This window comes from Pyrus communis, chromosome 8 (assembly GCF_963583255.1).
Source record: "Pyrus communis chromosome 8, drPyrComm1.1, whole genome shotgun sequence".
In the NCBI taxonomy this organism is placed as follows: Eukaryota; Viridiplantae; Streptophyta; class Magnoliopsida; order Rosales; family Rosaceae; genus Pyrus; species Pyrus communis.
Genome location: NC_084810.1, coordinates 10,554,356 through 10,570,155, shown reverse-complemented (window position 1 = coordinate 10,570,155; position 15,800 = coordinate 10,554,356). Strand labels below are relative to the sequence as shown.

At 37.1% G+C, this 15,800-nt stretch overlaps 2 protein-coding genes across 2 annotated transcripts; both read right to left on the bottom strand.

Moving 5' to 3' along the window:
* Positions 1–2,273: 2,273 nt before the first annotated feature.
* Positions 2,274–10,984, bottom strand: LOC137742934 (E3 ubiquitin-protein ligase BIG BROTHER-like). The gene is made up of 11 exons (XM_068482870.1): positions 10,700–10,984; positions 9,742–9,836; positions 9,477–9,646; positions 8,947–9,190; positions 8,351–8,385; positions 7,999–8,043; positions 6,986–7,113; positions 6,015–6,127; positions 3,603–3,699; positions 3,450–3,519; positions 2,274–2,456 (listed from the first exon to the last, which is right to left on the bottom strand). Exons 3-11 carry the CDS (start codon positions 9,615–9,617, stop codon positions 2,274–2,276), a joined length of 1,056 nt encoding a protein of 351 aa, XP_068338971.1. The 5' UTR covers positions 9,618–9,646; positions 9,742–9,836; positions 10,700–10,984.
* Positions 10,985–13,871: 2,887 nt separating this feature from the next.
* On the bottom strand, positions 13,872–15,318 carry LOC137741365 (ADP,ATP carrier protein 1, mitochondrial-like). The gene is made up of 3 exons (XM_068481086.1): positions 14,836–15,318; positions 14,349–14,720; positions 13,872–14,238 (listed from the first exon to the last, which is right to left on the bottom strand). Exons 1-3 carry the CDS (start codon positions 15,316–15,318, stop codon positions 13,942–13,944), a joined length of 1,152 nt encoding a protein of 383 aa, XP_068337187.1. The 3' UTR covers positions 13,872–13,941.
* Positions 15,319–15,800: the final 482 nt, after the last annotated feature.

The following is a 15,800-nucleotide window of genomic DNA, read 5'->3' as shown; positions in this document are numbered from 1 at the left end:
AGTAAGCATTAAAAGTAAATATAGAAACCAGTCATAAGTGCCATCAGGAAGCAATTTGTATAAAAATTATATTCCCTACTCAAATAATGAAAGATAATAAAAAAAACAACAATATCTTTTATTCTATTACTAATTTTGTAATAAACACAAAGAAAACTTGTCATCTTTTTTTTTTTTTTTTTTTTTTTTATCAAAGGTAAACTTTATTAGATTCTAACAGAAACGTTTACATCTTGAGTAAGAACATTAAATAAAAACATCTGACCAATTGCATCCCAACGAAAAGCACCTCCATGTGAGGCCACATATGAGGCCACGGCATGCGCAGCAACATTTCCACACCGCTTAACAAAACCAAACCTCACCCTTCAAAATTGAGATACCAGAAGAGGTATATCATGAATAACGCATTCCAAAGTAGCATCGATCATGTACTCTCCCGTAAGCATTCAAATAAGAACCTAAGAATCAGATTCAAGTTCCACATCCGCATAACCCAGCTCGCAACAGACCCGCAAAGCTACACGGATAGCAGCAGCTTCTGCCATTGCTGCCGAGTTAAAGAATAACCCCCCTTCCCCACCAGCAGCTTGCAACAAGCCAGCGAAATCCTGCAAAACGCACCCATAACCACCCTTGCATGTCTTTCCACACCATGCACCATCACAATTGATCTTCATCACCCCAAAAGGAGGCCTCTTCCATTGAACCCGTAGCCTTGCAAAGCTGTCAACACTCCCCTCCGTGGCACCACCATCTTCACTCCGCTTATTGCATTGCCCAGCTCTAAACTCCAAGATATGACCTTACCAAATTCACCATCTCCATGGGATTAGCCAAGATTCCATTAAACACCATTTCATTCCTGCTCTTCCATATGCACCACATGATAAACACACACTCCTGCATCAGTTCCTACTTTCGGTCATTACCACGAAACCGGGCACAGAGCATCTGCCAATACTCGCAGAAATCCTTGCCTTCCACAGATGCCACATCCAGCTGCAAGGAACAACAATAACATAGCACACGACTAAACTCACATTGGAAAAACAAGTGATGCTCCGTGAAGAAGCGCAAGAAACAACCATTCCGTTCACATTGGAAAAACAAGTGATGCTCCGTGAATAAACGCAAGAAATAATAATCCAGTCATAAACTGAAAAGCGTTTTTGACTCACAACTGTGTATAAATAGAGTGAATAGTTCAATTACTGATTAAATTTTTCCATAAACAGATCGTGTTCAGATATCCAATACAGAGATTGTATTTCTGCTCAAAGATTATAATCTCAAAACAGAGAGAAGGGAAAAAGTGACTACTTTAACATCCTATATATTGCCATTCTCCTTACTAATTTCTCAAAATTAAAACCACCCCTCCCCCCCACCCCCCACAAATAAAAATAAAAAAATAAAAAATTAATCCCCAAGTTGTAAATTTGTAATTCGAACCCTAATTCAAAAACCTTACATCGTGAGCAACTACATGACTTAGTTCGTTAACCAAAATGAAACAACAACCACAATTCCCACTTCCAATCCAATTCCAACCCTAAATCCCAGTATTCCTAATTCCAACCCTAAATCCCTAACTTGGGAATTCCAACCCTAAATCCCTAAATGTTGTAATTAGAACAATTGAGAAAATTGCACTTAAAAATAATTGAATTAAGGGAGATGAATTAAGGGAGTCTGGGTGCTTACCTAGTAATGTTGCGGCGGCGGCAAGGAGAGGGTGTGGCGTCGAAGTGCTACGGATGCGAAAGGGAGAGTGACAGAGAGACAGAGAAACAGAGAGACTGCGAGAAAGGGAGAGATGAGCTTGAGATAGTGAGTCTGAGATAAAGACAGTGCAAGAGAGTGACATACGAGCTTGAGAGAATCGAGAGACAGGAGCCCAAATTTGAGTGAGTCTGAGATAGAATCGAGAAAGAGACAGAGAGAGAGAGTTAAGGTGCCGAAATAAACGAGTCCAATTTTGGCAAAAAAAATCAAAATTTTACATGTTTGTGTGACGAAGGTGTGTAAACTTTCGTCGCGCCAACAGTTTAAAAAAAAAAATTGATTTTTTTAATAATTGCGTGACAAACATGTGTAAAATGTCGTTGTGCATAACTGTAAATTTAATTTATTTTTTGTTTTAAATAAAAAAATAAATTTTTTTTAATTAAGTTTGTTACAAATTAAATTTTAAAGAAAATTTTTGTTTGTATACAACATTTTTAAATACCATTCAATACATATCATTACATTTACACCACAAATTTTCATTAATCCTCATATGAACTAGAATAAAGATCATCACTATCGTCAGATTCAAACTCCCATTCCTCAGCGTTTGTAGGCGTGTGAACTTCGTCGTTTGCGTGCTCGGTTGCATTGTATCGCGGTAGATCCCTAAGATCAATCATAATGGAGTCGATCGGTATTTTGATTTCAGGACCTCTGGCTATCTGATACGATTCTTGTACAATAGTCATATCTGTAGTGTATCTGCACCAAGTGCTATTGAAGTCTCCAATTGTTGATTAGCAACATCACCATAGTCATTATCGGCAGCATGATCTCAGTCCAGAATATCATACAACCCTCTGTGCTCAATCTTCTGAACTACTTCCCATCCCTTCCACCCTTGGGGTCATCTATATGGAAAATTTATTTAGCCATCGTTGCCAAAAATGTAGGGGTCGTCGTTATACCAACATCTGTTAGTGTTGACTGATAACAAACCATCATATCACTTAACACCTTCAACTTGACGTGGGTTTGTATCAAACCAGCGACACTTAAATAGGATAACTTGACACCGGTCTTTGTAAAGCAATTGCACAACACTTGTCAGTTTTCCATAGAAATCAATGTCTACAATGTCGCCCGCACCTGGGACATGTACCCCACTATTTTGCATGCAAAGCTTGTCATCATGATCAGCTGCCAAAAACTTGAGGCCATTTACATGACAACCGGAGTACAATTATGTGTTTAGAGGCCCAATCGCCAAGTTGTACAATTCTTCAGTGTAAGCGGGCTAATTCATTTCTTTCAATTTCTTCACCTAAAGTTGTCGAGTTGGTTTAACATTTACAATTATGCAAATAACCCAAAACACGAACAACTTACATTTTCACAAAACCATCGAGGAAACAATTCACAATGCATTTTGGCATATAAATGTGAAGGATGTTCCCGCTTGATCAACTCTTCATGCTCATCTAGGTAGGTAATTGTCTCATGACAATTGTTAAGTACAAACCAATGTGCTATCTCTATGTCCATTTTGTCAAACGACTCTCCTCTGATTGATTCGCCAAAGAGTCGAGCAATTTGGGCAAAAACAGAAAGTTTTTCACTTCTTACACCATCATCATTATTGCGTTGCTGTCGGTTGAACGTAGTCTCAACGTCTTGTAGGTACATTAGACAAAAGTAAGTAACTCAAATCTGACCCATGCCTCCACGATTGATCCTTCGGGCTTTGCCCTGTTCCATACACTATTGTTTAATTCACCCAGTAGTCTGCATCAATAAACAAATTATCGTATAAAATTAGTCAAATTGTACATACATCACAAACTAAAGTATTTATGGCGATTATATACCTTTCTATCGGATACATCCATGGATAGTTGACGGGTTCGGCTAGAAGTGCCTCATTCGACAAGTGAATCATCACATGGATCATACTTTTGAAGAAAGCTGGAGGAAATATTTGTTCAAACTTAAGTAGAACTTCAATAATATTGTCGCACAAATGTTTAACATTAGACTTGCACAAAGATTTTGCAGTTAATTGAGAAATATCTCACTAACAATATAATCGGCTTGACCACATCTTCAGGCAATAGGTGTCAAATTCCCATAGGAAGAAAGCGTTGAAGTATGACATGACAATCATGAGTCTTTAGGTCGGAAAATTTGCCTCCATCCACGTTTGCACAATGGCCGATGTTGAAGCATACCCATCTGCACACTTTACAGAAGATAGAAACTGCAAAAACTCTTTTCCTCTTCCAGTTTCACCAAAAACGATGCGAGCTTCTTTCTAGCTATGTCTTCGTCCCTCATCATCCATAAACCTGGCCTAATGCCCATTTTTTCCAGATCGATCTGAGCTTTTATTGTGTCTTTTGTTTTTCCCTTGATGTCTACTATAGTTCTGACTAGTGTATTAAACACATTTTTCTCAACATGCATTACCTTTTCTTTCTTTATAATTTTAAAAAGCCAAATTAGATAAATGGTCTATATGGTGGTAAGAGATTCAGAAGATAACTCTTGTGGTAAAATAATTCAGATTTAAACATTGTGGTAAAATACGTTAGAAAATTTAGTTCAAAAATAATTTTTCGTTAAATGTCCATTAATTGCATGGATAAAATTGTAATTTGACGTGGTGTTGTGAAAAGCAAAAGACTCATATGTCAATCCATGTAGGATTGATATATCGGTTGGAGTTTCTTTCTACCTTCAATTTGATCATGACATTCCACTTAGAATTTGGCACACCATTTGAAGATAGTCTAAGGTGCAATTTTTTGTTGTCATGAGCCTATTTAGACCTTTTGTTATAAGTTGTCATGCACAACTTACACCAAAAGCCCCAATGAGCCTAGAAACTCAAAACTAACTTTAAGGCCCATTTCAGCATTATATGCTCTTGTAATTTTTTGAATAACATCCTTAACTAAGCTAAGGATCTAATTAACCCAAATTAATTAACTTACCATCTATGTTGATTTTTTCAAACTTAAGCTTATGAGCTTTTGATCCATTAGGTTCTAATTTAGTGAGGTTTTAAGCAATTAGAACTATGACTAATCGATGATTAATTTAAAATAGTTTCCAATTCTATGAGAACTTGTTACGGTTAATTTTCACGGCTCCCACAAACTGAGAGTGACTCCTTGTAGTTTATCATTGTTATCTAAGCTAGGAAGAATGGTAGAGAACATATTTAGTTAGAACAGCAATGCAATACAATCTCTCACTAATTCATTATGCTTAACCGCATTACCAGTGCACTAAATCTGTGTTGATCCCTTAATGTGAATTCTCAAGTACATATGATTCATATGAATATGATCGAAACTCTTAATCATATTCAAACACTTTAACCGACGATTCCTAAATCATATCTTAGAGCACATCGCCCTCTTTACAAAAGGTAGAAATTCCTTGTACACTCTCATTCCCTGTTGGTTGAGCTTTTACGTGGGCGTGAATGGCTCTTTTCCATTCACTACAGTTTCTCATGTATTCTTATCCGAGCACGGTTTTTCTTTAAGCCACTCGTTCATACATTTATATACTCTTGTCCAAAAATTTCTACATATTTCGTGTTGATAACATGTTGTAAAAGAAGCACAATACGAGTGCCTGTGACTCCGAGGTGGGATTTAATGTGAGAATAGGCATAATACCTTTCATAACATTCAATTCCATGGAGCAAAACTCAAAGATTGTTGCAAACCCAACACAATACAAAGGAAAAGTGCAGCAGCAGAAATAAAAGGAGGGGAAACTATACCTACTGCAACTACCTTCCATATTTACAAGACCATTTTTGTGCTATACACTGCAACCGTCTAACGTTACGAAATCACCACATGTTATGAGCCGATCCTGGAATTTGCGAGCGTTTTGTAAAACTATATATATATAACGAAAGGATGAAACTCCTCAAAAAGCCACGACACGATCTATTTATCAGAATTCTTCACTTCGTAATATATTCATTTATTAGAAAAGCTAACACAATGGTTCTAAAAACAACGTGGAAAAATGAAGCAAACATACACCTCTGTTATCCAAATTTGAAAATTTTGAAAAATGAAGCAAACATACACCTCTATTTTGCGCTCTTTGACGCGTCACCAAACACCTCAGTGTAACACATTGGGCAAGCCTGATGAAAGAAATACTGTCAGGTAAATTGAGTCGCTGCTAAAACAAATCCAACAGATTCTAAAAACCAATATATTCATCTTTAAAAATAATAATAAAAAAATTACTTGCCTTGTTGATGCTTAGCCATCTGGTCCCACAACCAGCATGATAGAGGTGTTTGCACGGTAGAACAATCCGCCGGTCCCCTCGTTTATATTCCATCTGGCAAATCACACATCTACGTGCAACAAAGGGCTACAAGTTAATATGACTGCAAAAAGTATACACAGAAAGCTGCTTATAGGAGATACGGATATTACAATATAAAACGGTTGTCTTGTTTCAGAGGAGCTACAAGTCCACACCAAATTAAATTATTTTCTGGTGCAACTAAAGTGCACATGGGATGAAAGGCCTGTCGGCAGTAAGCACAGAAGGATCCCGAGCACTTTTAATAGGGAATGGGAATTAAATTGAAAAGTATACTCACCAATATGCATATTCACCGATTTGAAACCATTAAATTTACCAGATTCAATCCTAAGATTCTTATCCAATATTGCTTCTCCGTATATTTTCCGAAGAAAACTACAAGTTGCATAAGACTCAAGTAGGTCACTGAAGTATGCAGCTGAAGATCAAGTCCTTACTTTTACGCTCCACAGTGCCAATATATGAAAAACCTAAAGTCATGTCCACTTTAATTCAATATCCTAACGTAAAAATGATCCCAGCCTTGTGCAGAAAGAACCATTCGAGACTCAAATTAATCATACAACCTATGACACCTACCTTCACTCCCCAAGAAATCAGCGTTCTATATCTTCTCTACAGACCACCATACTAATGAAAACAACAAAAACAAGTTCCTTTTCTATTCTTGAGATTTGAGCAAGGAAAAAAGTTGTTCTTGCAAAAATTAGTAGATGTTAAACTTCCCATTTCTATATTTAACCAAGAGAGATTCCGTTAAACAGGAATTCAGAGAGAGAGAGAACAATAAATAAGGGCAATCTATACCTCTCGTCTCATGATTTCTTTAGAGAGAGAGTAAGCACATTTTTTCAAAAGAACAATAAATAAGGGCAATCTATACCTCTCGTCTCGTGATTTCTTTCTCAAGAAAAAGCTGCATTTGTACTTTGAGATTGGAAGCAAGGAGATCTGATCTTGGGAGAGACCTCGACTTTGAGTTCCAACTGCCTCACCTAACTCAAGTAATTCCTGAACGTAAAGAACATTGTCAGTAACATTTATTCCAAATAAAAGGTTTTTAGTGAGTAGCAGATGTTCCCATACAACACAAGACATTACAGGCATACAACTATAAAACTACCCTCACAACTCGAGAACCCTGTTCTGCTTTAGAGATTCACTCACTAACTCTCATACAGTTGGGTCCCCACCATGAAGACAATTCTGCCAGATCCAACATCACATCCACAAGTGAAAGCTGATGACACTAACCAGGAGTATGATATGCTTAATAAACTTCTATTCCAGTGGGCTCAAATAATTGAGCAATCCAACTTAAAAGAATTGAATTCAAAATCAGTCTATACACGTGAGTGCTTTAAAAGTAAATTCCACCAGTTTGACACAAATTTGTGTGAGAAGGGGAGCACTTAAAAAATAATACGAGGCCAGTCATCCTATAATTTCAACAATGCACTTAAATCAACGACAACAAAATTCGAATTCTACAATATGTGCAGTGCTACACTGAAACTTGTGCATTTGAGAGAGAGAAAAGTAAAGAATCAGAGACTAAGAAATTTGCAAGAATCTCCTCATTAAGAACAGAAATTACAGAAGGAGTAGTGCAATGATTGTTTAGCACACAAGCACTCCTCCAAACAATGAAGTAAATCTGTACCATAAAGAAAATGTACAGAATAACACAATTTAAATTTCCAAGGTGGGTGGTAGATGGAATTTATTCCTGTATAAACCATGGCTAGTGTATCCATTTGTTACAATAAAATCTGAATAATACCTAATCCAGATAAATGTTAAACAGAAAATCAACAGATAAGACAGATTACTTGAAATTATAATATAATTGTATTATCCAAATTCTAAGGAGGATAAAGTGCAGTTAGGTCTAACCTCGTAACTCATGCTGTCAGGATCAATGTTGTCTTGCCAAATAACCTGCATATTTCACAGAAAATGCTCCAACTTAGTAATTTATTGAGCTCATTTTGTTTCACATAAAAGTTTGAATATGATAATGATGTAGAGTAAAAATTTCCCGGTAAGTGGTTTTTGAAATCACTGGAACCAGGAATAAGCCTGCCAAAGCTGTGGTTTTACTTCCATTCATGTTAAGCCAATCTACTCAGCCCCAATTTAGGTGCCCGTGTGCACATTTGTTGCACATATGCATATATGAATGCATTCACAGTTATATGTATACATACATTTAGAGAAAGACCCAGAATATGAAGAAACTAAATACCTGATGATCATGGGAATTTTGATGTCTCCGTGGGCCTGAAATGTAAATGATGATACTTAGATTGATAGAAAATATTCAAGTCTCAAGTATAAAGAAGTGACTCAGAACAGACCAAATGACATTGGAAGCAAAGAGTATAGAAATGGAGGAGCAAAAAGCAGCCACACCATCAACTTCAGTCAGAAACATGTTTATAATATGCAGTCCTTAAACATAAGTTTATAATAAACAGTCACGGGGGTCCTACTGGACTGCTACCTTTAGGCAACAATATGAAAAATGACAAACTTTATAACAATAAAACACCTAATTCTTATCTTCTTCTTCCCTAGAGGTAGAATGTATTTCATCCAACTCTATAAGTTTCACTAAGAATACTTATTCTCTATGTCACCAGTCCCTCCGGGCCCTGTAATGTTCTAATCCACAACTTAGGAAAAAATAATAATAATAGAGAATGCTAATTATTTTACCGGTCTTCAGGGCCTCTCACATAGGACCACAAAAGAGAAAACCGCAGAGCATAATCATGAAGCCCTCCAGCCTCCTTGCCCATCCCAAGAAAAGAAAGAAGAAAAGCAACACTAATAACTTACATTCTATGGGGTTGTTGGGTGTAGAAGTATTTGCATTTCCTTCCCATTCTGAGTTCACTGCCACATTCTGTTCATTAGTCATCGTTGAAGCACTCTGCAAATGCCTTCTTTGTTCACCACTTCTTGGGTCAGGACCATTGATCTCATAAGCATGACTAAACCCAAGATCATAGGATGAAGTATTCCCAGGTTCCGATAACCCAAACTTGTAATAATTTGTATTCATTGTTGGGTAAGCACTCTCCTACACATGTGAGAAGGAAATTGCAATTGAAAGAAATTGAAATAGATGAAATACAGATAAACATTCCAAGGTTCAAAATTTGCATTAATAATGGGGAACATCAAACAACAACTCGGTACTTATGTCTTAAAGCAATCCTATAATGGGAACCCATATAAACTCCTTTTCAATGAAGTACAGCAATCCTACAGATCTAAATTTTGGAAACATAATAATTAAAGACTAACTAAACAAATCACGGTGGTTGAAAAAGAAAATCTTTGTGCAGATATTTAAGGTAAAGTACCTGAGCATGCAAATCGCCTGAAAAAATAAAGTTCACATGTTCATAGGTAAGACCCTCAAAATACTCCATAAAGCTACCCGCTGAGCTATAAGGACAGCTGGTGTAGGTGTAATGAACTTCCATGTTTGGGTCCCAACTCATTTTTAAAAACCGCAAGACAGACGAGCAATCTAAAGGGCACAAAGAGAATACAAGAAATGAATATTTTACAACGATGAATAGACGATAAGGTTCACAAATAAAACGAATCAGGAGAGATGTAAACCTGATCTTTCGACAAATTCCAACACCCAATATCATATAAAATAAATTCAGACAGGCAACCGAAAAATGCTATCAGTTTCGCACTTACAGAAATACCTGCAAATCACAACGAACAATCAAAAACTCATCCCAGAAGAAAAATCAAGAGTAGCGAATCAACAGCCAGAGAACATAAATCCAGAGTTTAAGAATGCAAGATGGTTGAAACAATGAAATCGAAGCTGTTCCAAATTCATATAGTTTCCGGTATCTTCATATTTCAATCGGCATTGGTAGATCTAAGCAGATTTGTGAAATTATTAATCTCCATTACATCTATCTCTGGGAAGGATTAAACTCGATTAGTTACTAGAAATTTATTACTAAAAATGAATGGAGATAACAGTTTACTTAATTAGGAAGCTTCCACGGTCATTTGGCCGAAATTTTCCTTCTGGTAACTCTCTAATGGAACAGTTTTTCGTTCAGACAGACACAAAACAAATGGATTAAAAGGAAACGAATCGCTACCGAAAACCAGGCATCATTATGACGACAACTAAATGTAAACTGCCGATTCCAACCAGACTGTTTTAATTTACAGATTAGCTAGAAAGAGATTCATCATTCCGAAACAGTAACAAGTTTAGATATGAAATCACTAATAATTTGATCCAAACACCAAAAATTAGAAATAATAATATCATAGCATTTCCTGTACTTTTCCTATCAACTTTCCCGGCAACCAAACGCAAAAGGAATCCCGCCAAATCTACCTAATCAGACGGCATTGATCTCAAAGAGCTCTCCAATCACACCAAATCAAGAAAAAACCAAACACCGGACAGCAGAGAAAATCCGAGAAAACGCGACGGAAAATGAGATTAGAATGCATCAACGGATCAGAGCAAGCTAACCAAAACGAAATAAATAAATAAAACCGAAAGAGATTGAGATTCTCAAGGGATCAAAGAACCGACATTGCTGGTTTTTCTCCTCAGAAGCGCTTCGTCTCCAACTTCTGCTTCTGCTTCTGCTTGAAGGAAATGGCTTTCCTGCTTTGCTCTGTGCCTCTCTCTCTCTAGGTTCAGGGAGGACGATGGTGCTGTACTTAGTAAGGGTGAGGAGGAGAGAGAGAATCCCGCGTGACTGCCGTGGCTTTATGCAGTGGTTTCAGTGACACGCGATGTCCGTTTGTTGAGAGGAGACTGGGATCTGCTGTCGCGCGGCATATGCCAACACAATCATCTCTCTCTGCTGCTGCTTTAACCGTTGCTTTTATTCTTTGTCCATTGCTCGGCTCCGCCCCCACTTCTTTGTAATTATTTTCTTTTAAAATTAATCGGTACACGTTTCACATTTACTCGAGTGGACTAGTTTATATTATGAATTTGGGTTCGAATTTTCTCTCTAGCCAATATTTTGGATTAGTGGTTTTTATAAATTCGGGTCTGAATTTTCTCTCTCGATAATAATTCGAATCAGTGGTTTAATTGTATTTCTCTGTTTGAGATAATACAACCAAAGTTTAACAAACAATACTTCAACTTTTTTTTCTCTCCCATCTTTGTCAACAATATGAAAATAAATAAATAAATATCTCACACGTGGTCCTTCTTTCCAAGCAAATTTAAGTCTACACTCTAGTTGAATTTGTCTCATGAAAAAAATACAAACTACTTACGAGCTTTATGAACTAAATAAACTAATGTTCAAGCTTGACTTGTTTCTTAATCAAGCCAAACTAAGCTTGCCTTATTTCTTTAACGAGCCAAATCCAATATAAGTTCGAGCTGTTTCATACTAATTTATAGCCCTAGGCTAAACTTATCATTTTATATATATATATGGTTTGCATATGCATTAACAACTTACACAATTGCGTAAACATGATAAAGCATGTAATTTCAAGTTAGGCGGATTTATTCAAAACACGAACTGTTTAATAACCGTGAATTCATAGCAAATGGATCGACATGATTATTATTGACATGAACCCGTTGTATTTTCCGAATCGATTTATTGTATCATGTCTAAAAATGCCACCTTTAAATCACATGAATACAAATTTACAACTTGACTCTATCCTTAGTTTCTTCTTTGATGTGAATGCGTTGGGATTCAATCATTCAATAGCCATGATACCGTACTTAAAGTAAATAAATAAGAATTAAAAAACGAGAGGCGAAACATTCGATCACCGAACTCGTGAAGTTTGAAGCGTGGGCTCCACAGAAGTCGAACCAAATGATCCAAATCCAAGGTTCTGGTTGGGATTGCAATGAGTGGTTGGCTTGCCAAATTTGCCATTACAAAAATGGGACCTTTAATTTGGTTGAAGATAGATCACCAAAACCATCTGACTCCCAACCCCCCGAAAGGAAGTTGGTGTCAGTCGAGGTTCGTTATGACTCAACTTGTTGTATTCCTAAGTTCGACTTTTGCAAATTACGAGTTTGGTGAGAGTTTGTCTTGATTAACTATTTGTGTAGCTTGATTCAAAAATATTTATTTTTTGCACGAATGATTTATTTATATTAAGGAAGAGGTGTGGGCTTAATCTCACGATGGATTAACAATAATGCGGTTTAAATTCGCCTTTAACTATAATTAAACATAAAACTTTTCACTTACAAGTGAAAGAGAATTATCACTAAATCATAATCGAAAATCTTTACTTGTTACTTTCTTGTGAGGGAGGATTCTTGTCGGATCCTCTTTGTAAGGATCTCGGGAATCTTCTAATTATATCTGTTCATCGTATATCGTGTGACCAATTTTTGTCAGGTATTGTTTATATTCAATTTTAAATAAAAAAAATTATAATGATTTATGACTGCACGATGTATGATGAACGAATGTGATTAGAAAATCTTCAGGATTCTTAGAAAGAGAATCCAGCAAGAATTCTCTTAGCTTTTTTTACCAAAAAAAGAATTCTCCTAGCTTACTTGTGACTAAAAACTCATGGATGATGTTATTACCAAAAAAAAAAAAAGAACTCATGGATGATGTGAAAGGAGTGAGGGGGGCCACTACATGTTTTGAAGTTAATATTGGTGGGGTGGTTGGTTCCCTTTTGACACCTGATTCAACAAATAAACTATACTATAAATGGAGCAATGCAAAAGTTTGTGATGATTGTTTGTTGCCACTAAGGAACTTGTACTTGACTTTTCTCGGCTGTGGCTGCGATGCAATTTTCAACCCTTATTTTTCATTTTTTTGGTTGAAATATGTACGAAATTACTTCAATTTCACCACCTATATACCATTTTGGTTCAAGTTTTCCAAACTCTAGCATAATCCTTTGGGCATCTTACAAACTCCAATACTTTGTCGTGTAAAAGGGCAAACATATTACATTCGTATTAGAACAATAGAATAAAGTTCAAACATATGTATTTATCAGGTCGAACAAGGGGTTGAACATCAAGGCATTATGGTCAAAAACAAGATCTTTTTAGACAAACGTTTGACCCAATAAATCAATTCGTCACATAATAATATTAAGTAGCTGTAAGTACTGTAGCTAGATCTCAGGATTTGTGTTGCTTCTCCCAAATGGGAGAGAAAGGATTACTGTTCCACTGTAGTTGTGGTCTCTCTGTCCAATTAATCGTTTTTAGCTTTTGGTCTGCCATGAGAGACAAAGGCTGGGGGCTGGCAGGCATAGGGACGGAATCAAACCTGGCGTGCAAGACAAGTCAAGGACAAGTAATCACATATATTCTTTATTCTTTTTGTCTGCCTACGTTTGGCAACCAAAGCAAAGTTGGCTCTTCCACTTGTGTCCCAATTGGACTGTGGAGAAATTTATCAGTGTGCCCAGAATACAAGCATATACGTCACACTTCATTACATATGTGGAGGGATATTTGAAAAAAAAAAAAAAAAAAAGAAATTTCTTCTACTTGTATAATAACATATAGCGTACCGTCTTTTGTTCCAAACATAATGAAATCTATTTTGGATTGGTGTTCCAAATATTTGCTTCTTTCCCTTATTAACCCTAATGTCACCAAAATAAAGCTTAAACATTTAACAGTAGAAGCTTGCAACAACTCTTACAACCAGGATAATGCGAACAAAACTCCCGGAACATGATTAAATAGTGTTTAGGAGACGAAATCCTCTAAACTAGGTTATTGAGTGAGAATCCCATTAGTTCCAAATCAATATCTGTAGCGAAATGGGGGTGGAGTTGTAGGTTCATTTGAACTTAAGCTCCACCAGAACCATACTTCTTTCCGAACACGATCTCCTGAAGCTTGTCGTAACCTGCAAGCACCCCGGCACCAGCAACTGCACGAAGAATGTTGGCACCGGCACCCTTGAAGAGAGACTTCGCACCCTCGTTCTTAAGGATTTGAGAGAAAGCGTCAAGCGAGCTCTTGTACTTGACGGCTTCACCGGATGTCATCATCATCCTTCTACGGACAGTGTCAATTGGGTAAGATGCAAGTCCGGCGCCGTTGGTTATAACCCAACCAAGACCAAAGCTAGCAAAGAAACTATCCTGAAATTTCCCAAAAAAACAAAAAAAACGAAAAAAATGTGAGATAATCCCCATAAGTTTGTGTATATGGACAGTGGAAATATGACTTGGTACACAAGCAATCCACTTACCTGCAACTTTCCAGTGAGGATCACAGGCTTCAAAGAATCATACATTCCAAAGTACAGACCACGGTACACAATGATTCCAACACAAGAAATGTTGAAGCCGCGGTAAAGGCCAGCAACACCATCTGACTTGAGAGTCTTTTTGTAGACATCAACCAGGCCATTGAATTGCCTCTCTCCTCCCTTCTTTGCGGCCTTGGAATCGTTTGCAAGACGGGTACGAGCATAATCCAAAGAGTAGACAAAGAATAAAGAAGAGGCACCAGCAGCACCGCCAGATGCCAAGTTACCTGCAAACCATTTCCAGTAGCCATCCTTGTCCTTTCTGAAATTGAACAACCTCTTGAAGTAATCTTTAAACGCAAAGTTTAAGGCCTGAACAAGGACAAACCAATGTAAGCACACTGCAGTAAGACTCGCAGATACAGGAGACTGAATGCGAGAACAAGATGACGTGGTTAAAGAACTCGGAATATGTGGAAAGACAGACCTGAGTTGGGAAGTAACGGATGACATTTGCCGTGTTTCCTCGCCACAATGATACCATCCCCTCATCTTTCATTGTTCGGCTAAAACAATCTCCAATTCCCTTGTAGGGTTCAGAGAGCCTACCAGCTTTGATCATCTCATCCTGATTTTGAATCAAGAGCTTTACACGCTCAATTGGAGCAGCAGCAGTCTTGGACACAGCAGCAGAAACTCCACCCATTAGAAAATCAATAGCAAAGCCCGAAAATCCTTTCTCCTTTGGGGCTTGGACAAACACAGGCAAGGCACCTGAAGCCACCAACGGATCATTAGCTCGACACGCTTGGTTCATGGGATATTGCAATGCTTCATTTGAATAACTTCCATATGAAAAACGCCTTTGATTGACGGAAGGGCTCTGGATGGCCCCATAGTGGCTGGAACTCAGATGAAGCTGACCCGAAAACTTTTCCGTGATAGTTGGGTGCTGGCGCCTATCAGCCATTACTTAGAAATGAATGAAATACCTGCAAACTCATTCAATCTTGTAGTCAGAAAGGAGGACAAGGGAAAATATCCAGTATGCTTTGACAATATCATGCAAAATATAGATTACAACGTTTCCAGACAGCAAAAAAAAAAAAAAAAAAATGAAGAATTGTACAAAAGATCGAACAAATCATAACAGAAACTCTAAAAGGATTAACAGATCCGCAACAACAATGAACCCTAAGTTAAAATTTTCTGAAAAATATACAAGACCGAAACAATTTTCAACTAATGAACAATGTTAATCATATAAAAATAAAAGGAACCAGCTGACAATTTGCTTATTGTTAACCCTCAGCTATCACAATCAATCTGTTGCATCAAAAGTTATAAAAACAACGTAAACTCAACATTTCCAGCTTGAAATTAACACGATCATATGGGAATTCGTTGCTTAAAACTTTTACAACCATTTCAATCCAAAATAAATAAATAATC

Excerpts from the sequence above, each read along its gene's own strand:
- LOC137742934 (XM_068482870.1), bottom strand. The coding sequence starts at position 9,617 with ATGAGTTGGGACCCAAACATGGAAGTTCATTACACCTACACCAGCTGT. Across the intron at positions 6,128-6,985 it reads AAGAAATCACGAGACGAGAG|ATGTGTGATTTGCCAGATGG; the intron begins GTATAGATTGCC and ends TGTTGCACGTAG. Across the intron at positions 2,457-3,449 it reads GATCAATCGTGGAGGCATGG|ATAGCCAGAGGTCCTGAAAT; the intron begins GTCAGATTTGAG and ends GAATCGTATCAG.
- LOC137741365 (XM_068481086.1), bottom strand. The coding sequence starts at position 15,318 with ATGGCTGATAGGCGCCAGCACCCAACTATCACGGAAAAGTTTTCGGGT. Across the intron at positions 14,721-14,835 it reads TCCGTTACTTCCCAACTCAG|GCCTTAAACTTTGCGTTTAA; the intron begins GTCTGTCTTTCC and ends GTCCTTGTTCAG. Across the intron at positions 14,239-14,348 it reads TCCTCACTGGAAAGTTGCAG|GATAGTTTCTTTGCTAGCTT; the intron begins GTAAGTGGATTG and ends GGGAAATTTCAG.